Source organism: Orcinus orca, chromosome X, assembly GCF_937001465.1.
Source record: "Orcinus orca chromosome X, mOrcOrc1.1, whole genome shotgun sequence".
Lineage (NCBI taxonomy): Eukaryota > Metazoa > Chordata > Mammalia > Artiodactyla > Delphinidae > Orcinus > Orcinus orca.
The window spans coordinates 66614185-66639887 of NC_064580.1; the positions used below are offsets into that span (position 1 = coordinate 66614185).

A 25703-nucleotide genomic window follows, 5' to 3' on the forward strand; every position below is an offset into this window, starting at 1 on the left:
CTGTTAAAATATCTCACAACATGCCACCCTCAAAGGAAACGATTTTTACTGGGGTATGTAATTAATTCTTTAAAGTTTTGTTTAGGGTACAGAAATATGTATCTGATTTTATGATACTAGAGGGAGAATGGGCATAGCTAAGGGAAGACTACAAAATATTCACCTTCTTTGGAGGTCACGTAACAAGGTTTCCATCAACCTGCTATTGCTCCGGGATAGTAAGCAGCTTTTGTATCAAGTGTGGAGTTGTAGCTCTGCTTGACTTAAATGAGTGACGCAGCAGCTGGGAAGCAGGAAATGGTACTGGATTACACACAGACAACCAAAACTAACACAAACACACATAGACTTCCTGGGATGTAAATTATTTTTGAGGTTTGAGATCTCCTTTTACAGAATTTAGTATATAACAGATTTAAAAACCAAACTTCTTGACCTCCCAATATTAAATAACTAAATGTGCAAAAGAACCACCATTAAATAGCACATAAAAAGCTATACATTTTCTATGAAACAATATGTGCACAGATTTTCAAAGCTGTGAAAATGCAATAAAGAGCACAACACATTTTGGTCACTTTATTAAATGACATTAAATAGTTTAAGTTTCAACTACTAAACAGCACTTTGAATGGTGAAAACACAGATAGTATTATTGTCATACTTGAATGCTTTTCTTTAAAAACACAATTCCAGTCCTTATATATATTACAAAACAGCCTTAAAGGAAGAAGTGACATCTTTTCTACAGTACTTAAGATACTCAATACGGAACTGAAAAGCAGTCTAACAGAAACAAAGGCAAGTCTTCACAGCTGTATGATTTCAGCAGCCAAAGCTGGATGATGGACTGAAACATTACTATACAACTGGGACAAAACATATACAATATCACAATACTAAGCAAAAACGCTTTACACCCAAAGAAATAAAACAGGTTACAAAATGTGGAGAATTTAGCAGGCAAAACTGTATTACAAGCAACATTTTAAATCGTCATTTTTTAAGCCATTGCAACTATTTAAAACATCTAAAACAAATATAAAAATGAGCCTTTTAGTATCTTATTGATGTGATTTTGTCTTTAAATATTTGTTAAAGCTTGATGTTATACTCAAAGTACATATTATGTAGCTAAAATGTCAAGTGAAGAAGAGTATGCAAAGTGGTCCAAGTTTTATCTCAAACTTTCTTATTTCCAAATCATTCTTCTATGTATTATCCTTTAAGTCATAGTTTCATTAATGATGAAAAAGGTTTAGAAGGTTGCCTAAAATTTTGACACCTATGTCTTTGAGCAAGCAATCAGACCATGATGAAAGTTCACAGGTCTAGTAAATCAGGTTTAAAGTATTCTGGACTTGTAGAAATACCAACTGATAACAGTTGGCCAAAGTATACTGTCTTCAAATATTTATCTCATAAATCTTGTCTCTTTCATTTCTTCTAAAGTAAAAACACCCCCCCACACACACCAATTGAATGAACTTGATTATATGGCTGGCATAATATCCAAATACATGGAATTTGTTAGTGATAACTCACCACGGGAAGGTGGAGGGTGGATCCACCAAACCTCAAAATTCTATATGACAAACTTAGTACTCTTGGATGTTTACCACTAGTTTTTCATGATCAAAGTGGAAATCTCTTAATCATCCTAACAATTCAAAACAGTTTTAGCTAATGTTAAACTCATTCCTCATTCTAATCCAGTGATACCTAGAGCAAATCCTCCACCCAGCTTTCTCTTTTTTGGAATTCGTTGGCCATTTCCACTACATGTTACGTCACCATCTCAAAAATAGTTTTGCCATGTTGAGTTGACTCTCATAGTCTAACAATCTTTTTCTTTAAGAAACTCAAGCAACCAAATTGTACATGAATAAGCTTATAAGTCATTTTTACAGGCCTGGATTAAGAAAAATGACAATGTAATGACTTTCTAGTAAAACCTCATAAAAGGGCATTAGAGATTAATTAATTTTGATCAGAAAATTGCCTCACAGATCTAAACTGAAAAAAAAAATCGAGCTTTGAAACAATTTACGTAAGAAAATGTAGTTGGGAAAAAAGAACATACTGATGAGAGAAAAGAGCATAGAAGCCAGTGAACCTTATCTTTAGGAGGAATTATTTCACAATACTGACAGTACTGGGAATTGTTTTAAAGCACATTCCTCATGTGAACTTAAAGTCAGCAATGGTTCTGCCATTTTGATGTTGTTTATAAAACAGGGTGTGAAGCTAACAACCACAACATCATCCTTAACCTCCTAAAATGCTAGAACTTGATTTTGTTAGTCCACATCCCACTGCCAGCAACAGGATGAAGCACTAGCACTGACACCAAGCAGTTAAGAGATGTGCTTTATATTAGTGCCAGGAGAGAGAAAATTCTTGTGTGGAAGATAATCCACAACCCTGAAGTTTTACCAGTAATTATTTCAGCACGTATAACTGAAAATAAAAAATGGCAGAAAGACTACAGAAGAAAAAGGAATTCTCTTCTTAAGCTGTACTTAAGGCTGTTTATACAATGCTAAGATAACTGCAAGACTCCTCCAAGTTTTAGAGCAGTAGTATTTAAGAATATTGCACACAATTCTGTGTCAAAGATAACCCTTAGTTTCTAATTTTCAGTCACAGACACGATAAAGTAGGAGCCTAGTTTCAGACTTCAGTCAAAAGAACATTAAAACCATTTCAATCACTTTAATCAAGAAATGGATTAATACAAAAGTATTTCGTAACTTGAGGAATCAACTCTAAGAACTCAGCTGTGTGTTTTTATATGTAAAGAATGAATATATAAATCTGTATTCTTTCATAAATCCATTAATTTATGACAATTTTATGGTCGCTAAAAGCAGGCATAAAAATTTAGAGAGGAAATCTGTGGAGTTGTTACTGTTATGGAAGGACTTGTTTTCACTGAAAACAATTTGAAAGATCTTCTGTACTCAGTGTGTGTAAGAAGATTCTAGGCAACATCACTGACAAATGTCAGGAAGAAATGGTATGCCCTATTAAAAAAATTTAAAACTAATATGGAAGATTGCCATTTAAGGGGAACAAACTATTTATACAGTTGAGTTCTGTTAAGTCATTGATTCCTAAAAAAATAAAAGATCTTTCTATGATTTTAGCAATCTTTTAGTGCAAAATCACATTGATTTCCCTTGGGAAGGTCCCGGATTTTTGCTTCTCATTGGGGGTGGTGCACGCTGTAATGGTGGTGGCTGCATACCACCAGCCACTGACTGATACATTCCTCTCATATCAATCTGCTGGTAGTTAGAAGGATTCATGATTAAATTTGGAGGCTTTGGCATCATGAGGTGACCCAGTGTTGCTTGTTGATAAGTCATTTGCTGCTGTTGCTGCTGATTGTACTGCTGCTGGAGCCTTCGGTTCATAAGTATTCGCTGAACACAGCTGATTAACTAAAGAGAGAAAAGAGAGCTGTTACAAGTGCATGACCTGTCTCAAAGAGGCAGTATCAAGTTTTGAGTTAAAATCAATTTGTTAAGGGGGTACCATACCAAAAGGGAAACACATTATTGTTATCACCATTACTAATTTGATGGCATTCACAGGACCATTACTGTAGAAACCGGTTAGTAACACCATTTAGGGCTAAATTCTCTTAATGACTTGACTATTGTAGTGCAAGCAGCATTTAGGTTAGTTGCCATAGTAACCCATCCTGCACTGTGATTAGTCTCAAGTATTAGTTACAGCACTTTTTTGTCAAGTCTCCTTTCTTTGTCATTCTTTTGAATATTTCACCTGATGACAGACAAACAGTTTTAGTGACAAACACCCAAGGGAAAAGGCACTTGCAGTGGGAATAATTCCTACTTGGAATGGCTCAAATTTCCTAAGATAATTTAAAACCACATAATTCTACAGTGCTTTCTAAGTAAAATTCATGCCACAGAAATTGATTCCCTTGTGTCAAGAGTTGAAATTTCCCAGTGCAAGGCAGATGGCTGGCAAAGACCATGCTAGGAAAGATGATCAAGGATCCTGGAATATGCTAGTCTTTTAAAGAATTACATAATTTAGTAGGAACCTGTGTCATGTATCATTTATAGCTCCACTTTTTATCTCAAATTAAATATATTAAAAAGTATACATATTTGTGGAAGTTGTTTTAAAATAGTAAATGTGGTAAAAAGTCTGGCAAAAATCCTTTTTTAGATGTCCAGAATATACGAAAATAAAATTATAGGGAAGAGAGTCTATGTAAACTTCAAGGAGACCCATTTGGGAAGTTGTTGCTCCTTTGCAACAAAAGACATTACCTTTATTTGACATTACTAGGTTTTTGGATAAAGTTTCTCTGGGAATAACCAATGACCATCCATCCGTCCATATGAGGGAATGGTTATTGACACAGATGTCACACAAACCGATTATTATAAATTCAAGAAAATTAAACATAACCTAGAGATAGTCCAAATTCTTACCATCTGTTGTTTTGTCAATACGTCATTGTAGATTGCTTCTCTTCGTTTAACATCAAGCTCCTGGCTGGCTTGTCTACTTAATGCTAACGCCTGTACCTGGGCCTCTGAGAGATTCATGTTTTCCTTCCACTAAAAGAAAAGTTTCTATTTACTCCTTATTGCAGTAGAGTTGAGAAAAAATAATTAAGGTACTTAAAGATACTGAGGATTTTTTAAGTTTTTTTTTTTCCTTTTCCTTTACTCTTTTCTAAAGAAGACAATGATGTAAAAGCCGGGTACTAAGTTGTCCACTATTGTACAAAGGTTACCTATGTCTGGAATAAAACTATTTGGATTTAATTCATGCAACTGGTAATTAAAGTACATTTATGTAAACAATGCACACATTTCTATGATTAACTGATTTCCAAATTCTTAGATTTTACATTTCTCTTTTGTGCCAACATCCAGGTAAAACTGAATTACATATAGCTTGGCACTATTATCCAGTTTATTAGTATTTTACTGTTGCAAATCACGTTATAAGGATTACGCTCTTTTCCCCATGGAAGTAGTGAGTCAAACAACAACTAAAAATTAAAACAAATGGAGGGGGGAGAACACAAACTGCAAGTTGGAATAAACAACTGCCAATTAACTTACTACAGCTGAAATTATATCTTCAAGAGGCTGAATCCTCACTGCTGTCACACTGTTTGTTGCTTCCACAACTTTTTCTCTTCCCTGATTAATGAGGTCCTAGAAGAATGCAAGAAATAACTTTATAAGGGCATGTAAAAGACAGCATAGTTTTAAAGTATAGGGATCCTTTCTCTTGCCAATTTATAGCACTTGGTCTTAAAACTCTTTAAATAATTGAAAAGAACAGCAAAATTCAGCATCAATAAAATGGAGTAAAACTCATCAGTGAGGGTCTTGTTAGGAAGATAAAAGTTTGGGTTCTATTGCACCAATATTTTAATAATTTAAATGACTCCATAAGCACATTTTAAAAAGAAAACCACAGATTAAATTATTAAATTATTGGTATATTAAAACCTAGTCCTTCTTATTTAAATCATAACTGATTCTAGTTTTCAATTACTTATTTCAAAATACTGTGCATTATCGTATACTTAATGTTGCATCTACACTGCATTAGAATATAAATCAATGTGTGTATTTATCCTGTTTATTCAAAATATTTTATAACTGAAGAAAGTGCTATTTCCCTAGCCAGTCAGCTGCTCTATTGTTCCTTAATTAAAATTATTCAAACTACATTAATTCAAGGCCTGATTCCCTTGTGCTCTGAACAAACCACATTTTATTATACTATGCTGGTTCAAAAAGGTCAACAAATAAAAGAAAACTTTCTTGGTCTATTCAGAGGTAATCTTTTGGAGAATGTGATATTCCAGCATAGGGAACCTTCAACAACAGGGCATTTGAAATTGCCTTTAATTCAAGTTAAACTACTTTTGTACTTCACAACATACCTCCAGCTGTTGATTACTCATTGCTGACAGGGCTCCCAAATTGAAAGGAATATAAGGAGTTTGAGAGTTGAAACTGACAGGGGGTAAATTGGTCCCAGTTGGTATGTTGAAACGCATGGTCAGTCCCTAAAAACAAAAAAATATGCACTTTCCACATTGTGATTTAAAACTTGAAATTCTACATCACCTACTGGTTTAGAAAAAAATCCACATTCTCAGATCTAGGAAATTATTAACACTCTTTCACACACAAACAAAACACCCTTTTCACCCGAAACCAAGATCTTCTTACATAGAAAGCTTTAACCCCTAAAGGTGTACTCTTTTTCTGATAATTCCCACAGAATGGGGCAACTCAGAGAATTCTGATGAGACTACTAAAATCACAACGTTAAAGAAGTTTGGTACAATGAGTTTAAAAAGGATTCAGGCATTAGGATAAGGTTTCCCATATGCTCAGGCATATTTTTGCTCAAGTGGGGGTGGTGTTTAAAACAGATGTGGAACTATTTTAAATAAAGTTGCTGCTGGAGATTGACACTAATGTCTAATAATGGAGTCTTTCTGTGTTCTGATAATCAGTCAAAACTTAGATTTCATGGTACACATGCTAAAAGCAACATTTACTCCTACCTCCAAACTCTAAGCTCCTATATGTCTGTTACTACTGTGAGGGTGTTGATGGAAGTTAAGTGATGCTAAATATATAGCTTCCCACTAATCTCTCAATTTAGCAAGTGCTAATCAGAAATGAGGTTACTACTCTTTAAGGGGAAAATATTTTCTTCTCTCCTCTCCTCCCACTCTATCACCAAAGGTACCGAAAAGCCCATAAACAGAGTCTCCTACTTGGAGACTCTGTTCCTGAAGATTCACTACATTACTACCTGTTCCAAATGTGACGTTTTTCTTCCCCCACTGTTCTTTTAAATGACTAACATAAAAAAAAAGCATTTCAAATGAACTACCTTCTTCTCTGCTTCATACTCAGCCCAAGCTGCTTTTCTTTCTTCTTCAGTCAACTCTTCTTCTTCTTTGTGGTCCAAAAGAGAATCATGTTCATGATATCCTACAATGTGTTCTTTATGTATTTGAAGAAGTTCTGCAAGTATGGTGTCCTGTTTAGAGGGGTTGAAATAATAATTATTTTCTCCCTCTGGATCATATCTCCATAGTTCTTTGGTCTACTGTTAGACTAGAAGCTAGAAACTGGCTGCTATACATATTTCTGATATATATGATAAATTACCTAGAAAACATTCACAATACATGCAACACCAGCCTCTTACGTAAGAATGTTATGTTTATATAGCATGTTTTAGGGGCTCAATTTTTTAATGACTACTTTTCATCTTTCAAGGTTTTTTCCTCCAACTTTTTTCTAACTTTTTCATATGCATTTTGTTTTGTGCTTTGTTCTGAGTTGATAAAAAAATGCTAACAGAAGTCTGCTTAACTCAGAGATAACACTGAATGAATGTGCTAAAAATCATGGCTACTCCTGTTCTTACATGTTTAACAACTTTATTTTCATAATCACTTCAGCTACCAACCACTATACTAACAAAAACTAAATTTAAATTAATCAAAACAGCTACAGAACAGTTTAACTGGAACATACAATCCTTATATTTCAATTGTAAGAAGGTCAAATATAAATTACACTGTAAGGACACATGGTTCAAATTTAAACTGATATACACTGTTTGTCAATTTATTATCATAGTGTCTTTTTTAAAAGTCATAATGTCTTAAGCCAGTCTTTTAAGGTTAAAAAAACTAAAAGCTTAAAAATTGGGATCATTTATATACTCAGTAAGAACACCAAACTCCTGCTCTGTGTGATTATGATTATGAGAGAGACACACACAAACGGAGATTTGGGGGGCAGGGGGTTAAAGTGAACCATGGGTATGTTACTTGCTAATAAAAAATTAAAATATTCACAAGTTGTTTATTAAGAAATAAAAGATGAAAACCTGGATATATAAAAGGCAAAGTAATTCACTTTACAAAAGGATTTTCCATAGCTTCTAACAGCAAGTTTCCTTAGAACACACTTTCTAAATTGAGTGTGAACTTAGTGAAAGAACGTAAATAATATTTGACTGGCCAAAGGAAGGTACAGCGAGGTATATAGCACATTAAATTTAAACTTAATCTGCATCTAATAATGCTTAATGCCTCCATAAGTTTAGCATAGACTTTTGTCTATGAAAAGAATTTTGTCTTTACATCTTCAACCATACCTAGAGTATAGCGTCCAACACAGGGTAGGGGCTCAAATGTTTGTTAAATAACTCAAGATGAAAAATTCAGCTCATGAGGCCCTAAGTTTTTTTCTGTACAAGAGCAAATGCTGACACCAATTCCAAACATTCTGATATTTGGCATCATGTTAACAAACTTTTTATCTTGCTACCTCAATAAATAATCACTTCATAATTTCACGAAAGAAAAGGAACTGATTTTCTTAATGCATACAGCTGTAATTGAGATTTTATAATTCATTTTGAAGGCATGTGCTATTTCTTTCGTTGAAAACATTAAAAGACCATACAAGCAAGAGGGCTCAAGAAAGTCTACTGGTGGAACACATATATGTTAATAAGTTTATTCTTTTAAAATGTTAAGTAAACATTTCTCTCCTGCACCAGTGTAGAAGTCTGCCATCAAAGCTGACTTCTCTGGCCTATGACATATAGAACAGGTTTATCATCACTAGATAGATCTCCAAAGTTCGGAGTTACTGACCAGGCAGGCAGGGAGATAGGGCAGTCTGAATTAAATTCTGTTAAAAGATAATGCTTTCTTAGATGTGTGTCTCCCATGCTTACCCCCCAAGCATGACTCAGGAGAGAGGTATGTAATAAAACCAGATAACATTGACTAATATTTTTAGCAAGTGACCATGCCAAGTACAATTAGGAAAGTCAGCTGTTCTACAAAATACCAAATAAATTACAAGGTAGAAATGTTCTATAGATAGTCCCTAATTTTACTTCTGTCTAACAATAGGTGATGTTCTTAACCATAGTCAAAAATCACTTCATTTCTCTAAGACAGCAACCTAAGGGAAAGACCAGGAGAACTGTGTGCTAGGAACTGAATTTATTTTTCAGCTGTGTGGTTTCTCCGTAATACTGGATAATAACTTAATCTAGTTATGACTATAAGTTAAACATGGATGAAATATTCTACCATCACATATGTAACAGGATGAGATAAGAATAGCAGGAATAAATGAAATACCCAATTATTTGGAAATAAACACTATGTCAATCAAGTGTAATGTTTATTTCTCAATTATAAATACCACGATCCATACATTAACTACTTTTTATGGTTAGAGAAAAACCTTTCCAGAAATGCATGTATGCAGTGTGCATACATGCACACACATACACACAAACACACCCATATACACCCTTTTAAAAAGTGTCTGTGATTTCAGGGAGCTTTATCAAGTTAGTCCTTAGCATCCTGTAATTTCAAAGTCCAAACTTATCATCTTGCAATTGGTAGAAACTGATGTCCAGAGAGGCAAAGTAACCTTTTTCCAATCACAGAGCTAAGGACTAGCTGGGACTAGAAGATAAATTTCCTGACTCCTATCCAGTGATCGTTCTATCACACTGTAAAGAATGACTGTTTTCTTGAGGTATAGTGCCCTCTATTTCCCAGATCTATTCTCTTAAAAAAAGAAAATTCCCTAAAGGATTCCAGGGGAAGGAAAAACTTAAGTAGGTCTATTTTTTTCTCTTTTTAACACCTTTGTTCTTTCTGAAGTTTTTAAAAACAAGTATGTGTTAATTTTTTAATAAAAGAAAATATAAAAACTGAAACAAACACAATTCTTAGACAAAAACTTGTGAAAGGCCAGTTCATGCTTAGCCTGAACCTGACATGAACTATTTTTACCATTTTCATCTTCAGGAGATATTCATTTCAGGAAATCCCATTCTAAAACCTTTAAATATCTTCTCCCCACCAATTCCAGATTTAAGATCTATGCTATCAAGTCAAACATGATTGCCTAATTTTAAGGTCAGATTATGATAGAGGTTCAGCTTCTGCCCATGCAATAACTTTCATTTTGACCCACAGTCAACTAAAATGTCAACAAGTCAGAGGAAAAGTGCATGTGACTTAGCTTTTTATCATTAAAAAAATTTGGACCCTTTTCCTAAAACATTACCTCCCTGCTAACATCAAGCCAAAAAATCAATCATATTGCTACTACTGGCTACAGCACTCCCTTCTTTTCAAAGAATTTTTAAAAATTTTAATGGAAACGATGTTAATATCTATTATAAAAACTAGAGATAACTACTGGTAACATTTGTTGTATATCCCGCCACACATTTACACTTAACACACGTGTGTGCACACATTTTCACATAAAAATGGGATTGTACTATATTTAAAACCTACCTTTCTGCCTTAATATCTTTCCATGAACATTATTTTACATTAAATACAAACTTTCATTGTTTTTAATGGCTGCAAGGTGTGAACATTATATAGATACACTTTATCATCTATTTAATTATTCTCTTCAGAGTTTATCAAGACATTTATGCCACTTCTAGTTTTTAATTATTACCAAATCTGTAATGAAATAGGTTAATGGATAAATTTTAGGGACTTCCCTGGTGGCACAGTGGTTAAGAATCTGCCTGCCAATGCAGGGGACACAGGTTCAAGCCCTGGTCCGGGAAGATCCCACATGCCACGGAGCAACTAAGCCCGTGAGCCTCTGCTCTAGAGCCCATGAGCCACAACTACTGAAGCCCACGCGCCTAGAGCCTGTGCTCCGCGACAAGAGAAGCCACCACAAAAAGAAGCCCGTGCACTGCAACGAAGAGTAGCCTTCACTCACCGCAACTAGAAAAAAGCCTGCCGCAGCAGCAAAGGCCCAATGCAGCCAAAAATAAATTAATTAATTAAAAAAATTTTAACGTATTATTATATGAACCACTTGTTCATACAATAATATGCCGACAATACTCAAGGACTCAGACGAGTATGTTTACCACTATCTTCATTTTAACAAAGAAAAGACATTACATAAAAGTTAACTGACTTTTATAGGAACAAGATTCATTTATACATTTCAGAAGCATGAAAGCAGAAATCTTTCTTTCTTCCAGAGTGTTGTGTAAGACACAAATAACAGAAAGAAGATACAGGATTTCTGATACAAACTGTTTCTACATCTTTCCCATTTAAATTAATTGCAGCATACTGTCAATACAAGAAACTTGATGAGATTAAGAGGGCAAAAAAGTATTTGTAACAAGATCTTCAGAATATTTCTTTGGGAAAAAGTTTTGCAAAATCTAGAGCAAGTTATAAAAGTTAATAAAGAAAAATTTCATCCCAATATACAATATAATCGTGGAGAGGTTTTTTGTTTTTTCCCCTTGAAGCATGCATTTATATTAGTTGCTATAGTAACACTATTATTGAAAACAATACTGGAACAGAATCTATAATCACTAGGCCAACAGTCATCAAAATGAGGTTTAAATTACATCCAAATGTGTACCTTTACTTTTCTTTGTCTAAACTTTATTTTTCCTTAAATAAGTGAAAAAGCTTACAAGCTGGGAAAAGCATGGTCTATATTCTAGCTAACAACCTAAATTAGTTTGAGCTTCAAAATGACTAGTTCAATTAATAAAATAAAATTAATGATAAACTACAAGTTTAAGTTAATCTATTTAGAAGTTTAAAGTATTTGGTAAGCTGACAAAAATTTCCGTTTCATTAATTCTGAAATTCAACCTTGAAAATAAAATTTTTAAAAAACAATCAAGACTTTGCCTAGAGGTGGGGGCAAGGATTTGCCATGTTTCAAAATATTTTGCTTGCCATCACTTTGAACTTGAGTTTCATAATATCTGGAAATAAAATGTCACTAGAATACTTAAGTGTCACAGGACCCACTCAAAAAAGCTATGAAAAAATTCCTTTTATTACTTAAATAAGTCTAGATTCTTAATAAATAAACAATATTCCTGGTCAAAAAAGTTTCTATTTTCAAATTTAAAGCCTCTTTCTTCCCAAACTACACAAGAAAAAAATGCAACATATTTGATGAGTAACTAGAGAGCTATTGAATGAAGTTCACATACCACCTCATATCAGATTTTTAGGTCAAGAGTACATAACCCTTGCCAAAGAGCATTGATAAATATATCCAGATTCTCAAATTGTAGGTATGAATAAGATAGTGACAACTACAGAACTTGTAACTTTCAAGGAAAGAAAAGGCAGCCCTGCCAAACTGACACTGGTGGAGGGTAAAAGCCAGAATCTCCTTTGATAAAAATGTTTTATACTCAATTTAACATTTAAAGAACTAGATACTATATTTAGCATTTAACCTTTAAAAACTGGTGATCCATTACAATTCTTATACATGACATATGCCATTCACTGCGAGGTAAAGAGTGTCATTCTGCATTTTATATGACTGTAGTAACTCTAGAGGTTGCAGCTTTCCAAGTAGAGCCTGAATTCAACTCAATTCTTATGCTATACAATCTGGAGTTCACATCATCTCTTTAATTTATTAACACTGTTACATCCTCTAACTCAACCATAGGTGTGCTCTAAAAAATATATGAAAATAAGAGGGAAAGCAGTTATTTAGCAGTTCAAATTACATTTAAAGAAAGAAAACATCAGGGACTTCCTTGGTGGTCCAGTGGCTAAGACTCCGCGCTCCCAATGCAGGGGGCCTGGGTTCGATTCCTGGTCAGGGAACTAGATCCTACATGCTGCAACTAGGAGTCCGCATGCTGCAACTAAAGATCCCATGTGCTGCAACTAAGACCCGACCTGGTGCAGCCAAATAAGTAATAAAGTAAATAAATAAATGAATGTTTTAAAAAAAAGTATGATTGATAAAAAAGAGAAAGAAAACATTAAAATATAAAATGGTTTTAAAAATGACATAAATAAGGCCATCTAATGATTCTTATATTGACCAAATCTCTCCCACAATTTATATTCCTTGAAGGGTCCAAAGTAATAAATTTGATGTAAAAAGCTCAGTCATGAAAACATTAGTAATTGAAGAGACAGAAGTGAGACATTCACCTACTTAATTCCCCTAAAAGCATCACAGCTTCAATTTCCCACTGTCCCTACTCCTGGAAGTTTTACAAGACACATTTGAACCAGCCAACCTCAGTTACACACTTTAGGATATTAATACACAGATACTGTGGCACTCAAGTACCTATACTAATTCAGAATCACTGTCACTTCAACATATTAGTTATGTCCTCTGAACTCCCCTAAATGAAAATGGAAAAAACTGAAAGGACATATAGCCATGCTTACCATGTTTCTCTTGACAACAATTTTATGTATGACCAGACTGCATGAAATATAAACATCAGTATAATTTTGTGGGAATCAACTGATTTGATAACAAAAGAAGACCTGTACCAGTCTTTTGATTTTCAGAGGAAAGTTTACTGGCAGAATTTAAATGAAAGAATATATATACACATATATATATATATATATACACATACATACATACATATATATATATATATATATATATATATATATATATATAAATCACAGTGGTTAAAATCACAGGCTCTAGAGTACTGCTCCAACAGTACTCTGGGCAATGATGGAAACGTTCTGAGTCTGCACTATCCAATATGGTACCTACTGAGCACTTGAAATGTGACTAGTGTGATTGATGAACTAAAACTTTAATTTATTTAAATGTAAATAGCCACATGTAGCTAGTGGCTTTTGTACTGGGCAGTGCAGATCTAGAGTCTTACTGGGTTTAAATCCTAGCTCTAACACTTATTAGCCCTATGTCCTTGAGCAAGTTATCTCTCTGGATCTAAGTTTCCTGGTCTGCAAAATGGGCCTAGTAAGTATCTACTTCACAGGATTACTATGGAGACTAACTATTACACAGGAAGTATTTAGCAAAGTGCCTGGTTTACCAATGACCTCTGCATTGCTAAATCTAATGGTCACTTCTCAGACCTGATCCGATCCATCTACCAGTAACATCTAACAGCATTTAATCACTTTCTTCACCAAAATATTTTCTTCTCTTGGACAGCTAACTGGGACCAAGAAAAGACTCTACTAGGTGTTAATTTACCACTTACTCTTACTTTCAACACCTTTTCTAAAGGTCTAAAGCAGACCCTCACTTTAAAAAACAATGTATTCCCATACAGAGAGAGTAGTTTTTACACCTTAACCAAGTCTTCCTATTGAAAAATTCATGAAACAAATTTGACAGGACAAATTATCTGATATCAGAATTGTCCTAGAAAATTCTAGATATATGGCCATCATAATTATAGAAGGACCAATAAGTTATTACTTGTCCTGAGAATGTACATATTTAAAAAAAATTTAGCTGATGCTCATAGGATACCTCTCATTACCTAAATGAAAGCATGGTAAGCCAAAGCAATTTATATATGTGAAGATCAATTTGTTGGGTTGACCAAAAAGTTCCTTCGTTTTGTTTTTTTGTTTTTTTTTTTTGCGGTACGCAGGCCTCTCACTGTTGTGGCCTCTCCCGTTGCGGAGCACAGGCTCCAGACGCGCAGGCTCAGCGGCCATGGCTCACGGGCCCAGCCACTCTGCAGCATGTGGGATCTTCCCGGACCAGGGCACGAACCCGTGTCCTCTGCATTGGCAGGCGGATCCTCAACCACTGCGCCACCAAGAAAGCCCCCTTCGGTTTTTAAGTAAAAATAAAAGACATATTTTTCATTTTCAACAAGAACTTTATTGAACAACATAGTCACCGTTTTGTTCCACTACCTTCTGCCATTTTTCAGGCAACTTCATAATTCCATCTTCCCAAAACTTTCTGTCTTTTGAGCAAAGAACTGTTCCACGTGCCTTTTACAGTCTTCCAGGGAATTGAAATTTTTTTGTAAAGAATTTTTTTTTTGGTAAAGAATTGAAAGAATTTTGTAAAGACTGAAATAAATGGAAATCCGAAGGTGCAATATCTGGTGAATACAGCAGGTGAATCAGAACTTCCCAGCCAAGTTGTAACAGTTTTTGCCTGGTCATCAAAAAAACATGCTGTTTTGCGTTATCCTGATAGAAGATAACGCGTTTTCTGTTGACTAACTCCAGACGCTTTTCATCAAGTGCTGTTTTCAGTTGGTCTAACTGGGAGCAGTACTTGTTGGAATGAATCGTTTGGTTTGCCAGAAGGAGCTCATAATAGAGGACTCCCTTCCAATTCCACCATATACACAACATTACCTTCTCTGGATGAAGACGGGTCTTTGGTGTGGTTGGTGGTGGTTCATTTTGCTTGCCCCATGATCTCTTCCATTCCACATTATTGTACGGTATTTACTTTTCATCGCTCATCACAATTTGTTTTCGAAATGGAACGTTTTCGTTATGTTTAAGTAGAGAATCGCACACAAAAATATGGTGAAGAAAGTCTTTTTCACTTAACTTATGTAGAACACAAACATCAAAGCGATTAACATAACCAAGCTGGTGCAAAGATTTTCAACGCTTGATTTGGACATTTTGAGTATGTCAGCTATCTTTCGTATGGTATAACACTGATTGTTCTCAATTAAGGTCTCAATTTGATCACTATCAACTTCAACTAGTCTACTCGACCGTGGAGCATTGTCCAGTGAGAAATCTCCAGCACGAAATTTCACAAACCACTTCTGACATGTTCGATCACTCACAGCATCTTCTCCATACACTACACAAATCTTTTTTGCGTTTCAGTTGCGTTTTTACCTTTCTTGAAATAATAAAGCATAATATGCTGAAAATGTTGCTTTTTTCCTTCCATCTTCAATATTAAAATGGCTACACAGGGACTTCCCTGGTGGCACAGTGGCTAAGAATCCACCTGCCAATGCAAGGGACATGGGTTCGAGCCCTGGTCCGGGAAGATCCCACATGCCGTGGAGCAACTAAGCTCGTGCACCACAACTACTGAGCCTGCACTCTAGAGCCTGCGAGCCACAAACACTGAGCCCGCACGCCACAACTACTGAAGTCTGCATGCTCTAGGGTCCGCGTGCTGCAACTACTGAAGCCCACGTGCCTAGAGCCCATGCTCTGCAACAAGAGAAGCCACTGCAATGAGAAGCCTGCCCACTGCAATGAAGAGGAGCCCCGGCTTGCCACAGCTAGAGAAAGCCCGCACGCAGCAGCGAAGAGCCAACACAGCCCAAAACAAATAAAATTTTAAAAATAAATAAATTAGTTAAAACAAAACAAAAAAATGGCTACACAAAAATTCACCAATTTTGAAAAGTTTTCTTTAAATGTGAGCTGATATGACAGCTGTCACTATACAATCTAACAAAATTGTTTCAAATGAAGTTAAAGACAACTAAGCACTACTAGAGCCATCTTATGGAAAACACTGAACGAACCTTTTGGCCCACCCAATATTTTACGAGAGATTGAAGCACAAAGAGCAGTAAAATTAGTAAAAAATTTTGTCTATGTAAAGATAAAGTGCCTTGTTTGACTTTTTCCCCGTTCTCTCTTTTAAAGAATTTTTATCTTATTATATTTAATTGAGGTATAGCTGATATACAATATAAGTTTCAAGTGTGCAACATAGTGATTCACAATTTTTAAAGGTTATACTCCACTTTTACTTATTATAAAATATTGGCTATATTCTCTGTGCTATACAATACATCCTTGTAGCTTTTTTATTTTATACATAGTAGTTTGTACCTCTTAATCCCCTACCCTTATCTTGCTCCTCCCCACTTCCCTCTCCCCACTGGTAACCACTAGTTGGTTCTGTATATCAGTGAATCTGTTTCTTTTTTGTTATATTCACTAGTTTGTTGTATTTTTTAGATTCCACATATAAGTGACATCATACAGTATTTGTCTTTCTCTGGCTGACTTATTTCAATAAGTGTAATACCCAAGTCCATCCACGTTGTTGCAAATGGCAAAATTTCATTCTTTTTTTTATGGCTGAGTAGTTTTCCATTGTGCATATGTTACCACATCTCCTTTATCCATTCATCTGTTGAAGGACACTTAGGTTGCTTCCATATCTTGGCTATTGTAAGTAATGCTGCTATGAACATTGGGGTGCACATACTTTTTTGAATTAACATTTTCATTTCTTTCAGATATACACCCAGAAGTAGAATTGCTGTGTCATATAGTAGTACTATTTTTAGTTTTCTGAGAAACCTTTTTTGGAATTCTAACTTTGCTCTTTAATAATTGGGTAATCTCTCAGAACCAATTCCCTTACTACAAAGGGGTAATACCACCTGTAACTAATAGGACCACTGTAAGGATAAAAAGAGATAATAGGGGCTTCCCTGGTGGTGCAGTGGTTGAGAGTCCGCCTGCCGATGCAGGGGACAAGGGTTCGTGCCCCGGTCCGGGAAGATCCCACGTGCCGCGGAGCGGCTGGGCCCGTGAGCCATGGCCACTGAGCCTGTGCATCCGGAGCCTGTGCTCTGCAACGGGAGAGGCCACAGCAGTGAGAGGCCCGCGTACCGCAAAACAAACAAACAAAAATAAACATACTGTCTTTATGATAAGGGAAACAGACAACACAAGACTATGTGGCAGAATTCTGGGACAGACCAAAGTCTAAAAGATGGGTCCATACCCTTTTTAGCCCAAGTTAGCTCTCTATTTTAGCATATCAAAACAGTTTTCTTAAGCTGGAGTCTGAATCCAAGTCACCTTTTTACAGATTTTTTTTTTTTGCGGTACGTGGGCCTCTCACTGCTGTGGCCTCTCCCGTTGCAGAGCACACACTCCGGACGTGCAGCCTCAGCGGCCATGGCTCACGGGCCCAGCCGCTCCATGGCATGTGGGATCTTCCCGGACTGGGGCACTAACCCGTGTCCCCTGCATCGGCAGGCGGACTCTCAACCACTGCGCCACCAGAGGAGCCCTTTACAGATTTTTTAAAATGCTAAGCTGGGACTTCCCTGGTGGCGCGATGGTTAAGAATCTGCCTGCCAATGCAGGGGACACGGGCTCAATCCCTGGTCTGGGAAGATCCAACATGCCGTAGAGCAACCTAGCCCATGTGCCACAACGACTGAGCCCACGCACCACAACTACTGAAGCCCACATGCTGAAACTACTGAAGCTCGTGCGCCAAGAGCCCATGCTCTGAAACAAAAGAAGCCACAGCAACGAGAAGCCTGCGCAGCGAAACAAAGAGTAGCCCCCGCTTGCCGCAGCTGGAGAAGCCCACGCACAGCAATGAAGACCCAATGCAGCCTAAAATAATTACAACTAAAAAAAACAGACGGCTAAAACACTGTCATATAAAATAATGAGGAGGAGATCTTTAAGATGGTGGAGGAGTAAGATGTGGAGATCACCTTCCTCCACACAAATACATCAGAAATACATCTACATGTGGAACAACTCCTACAGAACACCTACTGAACACTGGCAGAAGACCTCAGACTTCCCGAAAGATATATATATTATTTTCCTTTTGCTCTATTTCTGAGTATGTGTATGCTTCTTTGTGTGATTTTGTCTGTACAGCTTTGCTTTTACCATTTGTCTGAGGGTACTGTCTGTCCGTTTTTTTTTTTTTTTTAGTAAAGTTTTTAGCACTTGTTAGCATTGGTGGATTTGTTTTTTGGTTTGGTTGCTCTCTTCTTTCTTTCTCTTTTCTTATTTTTAATTACTTTTTAAAAATTTTTAATAATTTTTTATTTTAATAACTTTATTTCTTTTTATTTGATTATTTCTTTCTTCCTTTCTTTCTTTCTCCCTTTTCCTCTAAGCCATGTGGCTGACAGGGTCTTGGTGCTCTGGAGGGGTGTCAGGCCTGTGCCTCTGAAGTGTAAGAGCCGAGTTCAGGACACTGGTCCACCAGAGACCTCCCGTCTCCACATAATATGAAATGGCAAAAGCTCTCCCAGAGATCTCCATCTCAATGCTAAGACCCAGCTTCACTCAAAAACCAACAAGGTACAGTGCTGGGCACCCTATGCCAAACAACTAGCAAGACAGGAACACAACCCCACCCATTAGCAGAGAGGCTGCCTAAAATCATAATAAGGTCACAGACACCACAAAATACACCACTGGATGTGGTCCCGCCCACCAGAAAGACAAGATCCAGCCGCATCCACCAGAACATAGGCACTACTCCGATCCACCAGGAAGTCTACAGAACCCACTGAACCAACCTTAGCTACAAGGGGCAGACACCAAAAACAATGGGAACTATGAACTTGCAGCCTGTGAAAAGGAGACCCCAAACACAGTGAGTTAAGAAAAATGAGATAACAGAGAAACACACAGAAGATGAAGAAGCAAGGTAAAAACCCACCACACCAAACAAATGAAGAGGAAACAAGCAGTCTACCTGAAAAACAATTCAGAGTAATGGTAGTAAAGATGATCCAAACTCTTGGAAATAGAATGGAGAAAATACAAGAAATGTTTAACAAGGAACTAGAAGAACTAAAGAGCAAACAAACACTGATGAACAACACAATAAATGAAATTTAAAAACTCTAAAGGAATCAACAGCAGAATAACTGAGGCAGAAGAATGGATAAGTGACCTGGAAGATAAAACAGTGGAAATAACTACTGCAGAGCAGAATAAAGAAAAAGGGATGAAAAGAATTGAGACAGTCTCAGAGACCTCTGGGACAATATTAAACACACCGGCATTCAAATTATAGGGGTCCCAGAAGAAGAAGAGAAAAAGAAAGGGACTGAGAAAATATTTCAAGAGATTATAGCTGAAAACTTCCCTAATAAGGGAAAAGAAATAGTCAATCAAGTCCAGGAAGTGCAGGCAGTCCCATACAGGATAAATCCAAGAAGAAACATGCCAAGACAGATATTAATCAAACTATCAAAAATTAAATACAAAGAAAAACATTAAAAGGAGCAAACGAAAAACAACAAATAACACACAAGGGAATGCCCATAAGGTTAACAGCTGATCTTTCAGCAGAAACTCTGCAAGCCAGAAGGGAGTGGCAAGGCATATTTAAAATAATGAAAGGGAAAAATCTACAAGATTACTCTACCCAGCAAGGATCTCATTCAGACTCGACTGAGAAATTAAAATCTTTACAGACAAGCAAAAGCTAAGACAGTACAGCACCACCAAAGCAGCTTTACACAAATGCTAAAGGAACTTCTCTAGGCAGGAAACACAAGAGGAGGAAAAGACCTACAATAACAAACCCAAAACAATTAAGAAAATGGGAACAGGAACATACATATTGATAAACAGTTTAAATGTAAATGGATTAAATGCTCCAACCAAAAGACACAGGCTGGCTGAATGGATACAAAAAAAGACCGGTATACATGCTGTCTACAAGAGACCCACTTCAGACCTAGGGACACATAAAGACTGAAAGTGAGGGGATGGAAAAAGATATTCCATGCAAATGGAAATCAAAAGAAAGCTGGAGTAGCAATTCTCATATAAGACAAAATAGACTTTAAAATAAAGACTACTACAAAAGACAAAGACGGACACTACATAATGATCAAGGGATCAATCCAAGAAGAAGATATAACAATTGTAAATATTTATGCACCCAACATTGGATCACCTCAATACATAAGGCAAATGCTAACAGCCATAAAAGGGGAAATCGACAGTAACACAACCATAGTAGGGGACTTTAGCACCCCACTTTCACCAATGGACAGATCATCCAAAATGAAAATAAACAAGGATAAAAAGCTTTAAATGATACATTAAACAAAATGGACTTAACTAATATTTAGAGGATATTCCATCCAAAAACAAAAGAATACACTTTCTTCTCAAGTGCGCATGGAACATTCTCCAGGATATATCATATCTTGGGTCACAAATCAAGTCTTGGTAAAGTTAAGAAAATTGAAATCGTATCAAGTATCTTTTTCAACCACAATGCTATGAGCCTAGATATCAATTACATGAAAAAATCTGTAAAAAATACAAACACATTCAGGCTAAACAATACACTACTTAATAACCAAGAGATCACTGAAGAAATCAAAGAGGAAATTAAAAAATACCTAGAAACAAATGACAATGAAAACATGACGACCCAAAACCTATGGGATGCAGCAAAAGTTCTAAGAGGGAAATTTATAGCAATACAATCCTACCTCAATAAACAAGAAACAGCTCAAATAAACAACCTAAGCTTACACCTAAAGCAATTACAGAAAGAAGAACAAAAAAACCCCCAAAGTTAGCAGAAGGAAGGAAATTATAAAGTCAGATCACAAATAAACTAAAAATAAATGAAGGAAACAACAGCAAAGATCAATAAAACTAAAAGCTGGTTCTTTGAGAAGATAAACAAAATTGACAAACCATTAGACAGATTCATCAAGAAAAAAAGGGAGAAGACTCAAATCATTAGAATTAGAAATGAAAAAGGAGAAGTCACAACAGACGCTGCAGAAATAACAAAGGATCAAGAGAGATTACTACAAGCAACTATATGTCAATAAAATGGACAACTGGGAAGAAATGGACAAATTCTTAGAAAAGCACAACTTTCCAAGACTGAACTAGGAAGAAATAGAAAATATAAACAGACCAATCACAAGCACTGAAATTGAGACTGTGATTAAAAATCTTCCAACAAACAAAAGCCCAGGACCAGATGGCTTCACGGGTGAATTCTACCAAACATTTAGAGCTAACACCTATCCTTCTCAAACTCTTCCAAAATATAGCAGAGGGAGGAGCAGTCCCAAACTCATTTGCAGAGGCCACCATCACCCTGATACCAAAACCAGACAAAGATGTCACAAAGAAAGAAAACTACAGGCCAATATCACTGATGAACATAGATGCAAAAATCCTCAACAAAATACTAGCAAACTGAATCCAACAGCACATTAAAAGGATCATACACCATGATCAAGTGGGGTTTAACCCCTAAGTGCAAGGATTCTTCAATATACACAAATCAATCATTGTGATACACCATATTAACAAATTGAAGGATAAAAACCATATGATCATCTCAATAGATGCAGAAAAAGCTTTCAAAAATATTCAACACCGGTTTATGATAAAATCTCTCCAGAAAGTAGGCATAGAGGGAACTTACCTCAACATAATAAAGGCCATATATGACAAACCCACAGCCAACATCGTCCTCAATGGTGAAAAACTGAAACATTTCCACTAAGATCAGGAATAAGACAAGGTTGCCCACTCTCACCACTATTATTCAACACAGTTCTGGAAGTTTTAGCCATGGCAATTAGAGAAGAAAAAGAAATAAAAGGAATCCTATACTACAGAAGAGACATTAAAGGAGTCGTTTGACGGCTCTGTTCGTGCAAGGATAGTCACTGACCGGGAGACTGGATCCTCTAAGGGGTTTGGTTTTGTAGACTTCAACAGCGAGGAAGAGGCCAAAGCTGCCAAGGAGGCCATGGAAGATGGTGAAATCGATGGAAACAAAGTTACTTTGGACTGGGCCAAGCCTAAGGGTGAAGGTGGCTTCGGTGGCCGAGGAGGAGGCCGAGGTGGCTTCGGTGGCCGAGGAGGAGGCCGAGGTGGATTTGGAGGCCGAGGCCGGGGAGGCTTTGGAGGGCGAGGAGGCTTCCGAGGAGGCAGAGGAGGAGGAGGAGGAGACCACAAGCCACAAGGAAAGAAGACGAAGTTCGAATAGTTTCTTCTATCCCTGTCTTCCCCTCTTCCATTTGAAAGAAAGGACTCTGAGGTTTTTACTCTGTTACCTGCTCAATGGCAGAGCCTTCTGAGGACATTCCAAGACAGTATACAGCCCTGTGGTCTACTTGGAAATCCGTATAGATAACATTTCAAGGGAGATAACCCTGTTGGTGTTGACTGGATGTTCGTATAAACTTTTTAAAGAGATGAGTGATAGAGCTAACCCTTATCTGTAAGTTTTGAATTTATATTGTTTCCTCCCATGTACAAAACCATTTTTTTCCTACGGAGTTTTTTGGTTTTGTTTTTGTTTTTTTGCGTTGGTGGGTTATAAAGGAAAGCAGAATGTTTTATCATGATTTTTGCTTTAGCAACTTTGGGACAAATTAAAAGTCCTAAACTCTGAAAAAAAAAAAAAAAAAAAAGGAATCCTAATTGGAAAAGAAGAAGTAAAGCTGTCACTGTTTGCAGATGACATGATACTGTACACAGAAAAACCTAAAGACTCTACCAGAAAACTACTACAGCTAATCAATGAATCTGGTAAAGTAGCAGGACACAAAATTAATGCATAAAAATCTCCTGCATTCCTATACACTAATGATGAAAAATCTGAAAGAGAAATTAAGGAAACACTCCCATATACCACTGCAATAAAAAGAATAAAAAACCTAGGAATAAATCTACCTAAGGAGAAAAAAGACCTGTATGCAGAAAACTATAAGACGCTGATGAAAGAAATTAAAGATGATACAAACAAATGGAGAGATATACCATGTTCTTGGACTGGAAGAATCAACATTGTGAAAATGACTCTACTACCCAAAGCAGTCTACAGATTCAATGCAATCCCTATCAAACTACCCCTGGCATTTTTCACAGAACTAGAACAAAATTTTCACAATTTGTATGGAAACACAAAAAACCCCAAATAGTGAAAGCGATCTTGAGAAAGAAAAACGGAGCTGGAGGAATCAGGCTCCCTGACTACAGACTATACTAGAAAGCTACAGTAATCACGACAGTATGGTACTGGCACAAAAACAGAAAGATAGATCAATGGAACAGGATAGAAAGCCCAGAGATAAACCCATGCACCTATGGTCAACTAATCTATGAGAAAGGAGGCAAGGATATACAATGGAGAAAGACAGCCTCTTCAATAAGTGGTGCTGGGAAAACTGGACAGCTGCATGGAAAAGAATGAAATTAGAACATTCCCCAACACCATACACAAAAATAAACTCAAAATGGATTAAATACCTAAATGTAATGCAAGACACTATAAAAGTCTTAGAGGTAAATATAGGCAGAACATTCTATAACATATATCACAGCAAGATCCTTTTTGAACCATCTCCTAGAGAAATGTAAACAAAACAAAAATAAACAAATGGGACTTTAAGAACTTAAAAGCTTTTGCACAGCAAAGGAAACCATAAACAAGACCAAAAGACAACCCGCTGAATGGGAGAAAATATTTGCAAACGAAGCAACTGACAAACGACTAATCTCCAAAATTTACAAGCAGCTCATGCAGCTCAATACGAAAAAAACAACTAACCCAATCCAAAAATGGGCAGAAGACCTAAATAGACATTTCTCCAAAGAAGATTTACAGATTGCCAAAAAGCACATGAAAGGATGCTCAACATCACTAATCATTAGAGAAATGCAAATCAAAACTACAATGAGATATCATCTCACACCGGTCAGAATGGCCATCATCAAAAAGATCTACAAACAATAAATGCTGGAGAGGGTGTGGAGAAAAGGGAACCCTCTTGCACTGTTGGTGGGAATGTAAATTGATACAGCCACTATGGAGAATAGTATGGAGGTTCCTTAAAAAAACAAAATAGAACTACCATATGACCCAGCAATCCCACTATAGGGCATTATACCCTGATAAAACCATAATTCAAGAAGAGTCATGTACCACAGTGTTCACTGCAGCAATATTTACAATAGCCAGGAGATGGAAGCAACCTAGCTGTCCATCAACAGATGAATGGATAAAGAAGATGTGACACATATATACAGTGGAATATTACTCAGCCATAAAACGAAACGAAATCGTGTTATTTGTAGTGAGGTGGATGGACCTAGAGACTGTCATACAGAGTGAAGTGAGTCAGAAAGAGAAAAATAAATACCCTATGCTAACATATATATATGGAATCTTAAAAAAAAATGGTTCTGACGAACATAGGGGCAGGACAGGAATAAAGACACAGACATAAAGAATGGATTTGAGGACACAGGGAGGGGGAAGGGTAAGCTGGGACGAAGTGAGAAAGTGGCATGGACTTATATACACTACCAAATGTAAAACAGATAGCTAGTGGGAAGCAGCCACATGGCACAGGGTGATCAGCTCGGTGCTTTGTGACCACCTAGTAGGGTGGGATAGGGAGGGTTGGGAGGTAGACACAAGAGGGAGGAGATGCAGAAGGGAATAGATATGGGAACATATGTATAGCTGATTCACTTTGTTATAAAGCAGAAACTAACACACCATTGTAAAGCAGTTATACTCAAATAAAGATGTTAAAAATAAATAAATAAATAAAATAATGATAATAAAAAGAACATTTTTTAAAAAAAGCTAAACTGAATGCATAAATGCATGGTGACACTGTTCTAAGAACTTCAAATGAAATATCAAATTTGTCATAATAACTGTCTGAAGTACATACTATTTTTAACCCCCATGTTACTGATGAGATCTCTAAGATTGCGAATCAGAATGGGCTGCTGGTCCCCTCTCTGAAAATCAACCTGCAGAAAAACTACAGAAGGGAAAAGGAAACATGAAGTTCAGGAACTTATAGACACAGACATGTGTGTGCAATATCACTGGGGTGACACAACGGGCATCATATGCCATCTAAAGCACAGTTACGGGAAAAATAATTCAAATTAATAAGTATGATAGGTGTACTTAAGGAAATAAGGGAAGGCATTACCAATATGAAATTCAAATAAAAATTATCTTAAAAGTGTCAAAATGAAATATTTTGGATAAAAATAATCATTGAAATAAATAATGTATAGTATAAAT

At 36.4% G+C, this 25703-nt stretch overlaps 1 protein-coding gene across 16 annotated transcripts in view; it reads right to left on the bottom strand.

Moving 5' to 3' along the window:
• Nucleotides 1–564: 564 nt before the first annotated feature.
• Nucleotides 565–25703, bottom strand: part of ATRX (ATRX chromatin remodeler) — a 249515-nt gene continuing 224376 nt past the window's right edge. For all 16 annotated transcript variants that reach the window (XM_004280438.4, XM_033406900.2, XM_004280437.4 and 13 more), the window contains 5 exons: nucleotides 6922–7071; nucleotides 5954–6079; nucleotides 5118–5213; nucleotides 4476–4604; nucleotides 565–3446 (listed from right to left, as the gene is read on the bottom strand). In XM_004280438.4, the coding sequence (XP_004280486.1) occupies nucleotides 3168–3446; nucleotides 4476–4604; nucleotides 5118–5213; nucleotides 5954–6079; nucleotides 6922–7071 (780 nt within the window). In that variant the 3' untranslated portion in view covers nucleotides 565–3167. The remainder of the gene's footprint in view (nucleotides 3447–4475; nucleotides 4605–5117; nucleotides 5214–5953; nucleotides 6080–6921; nucleotides 7072–25703) is intronic.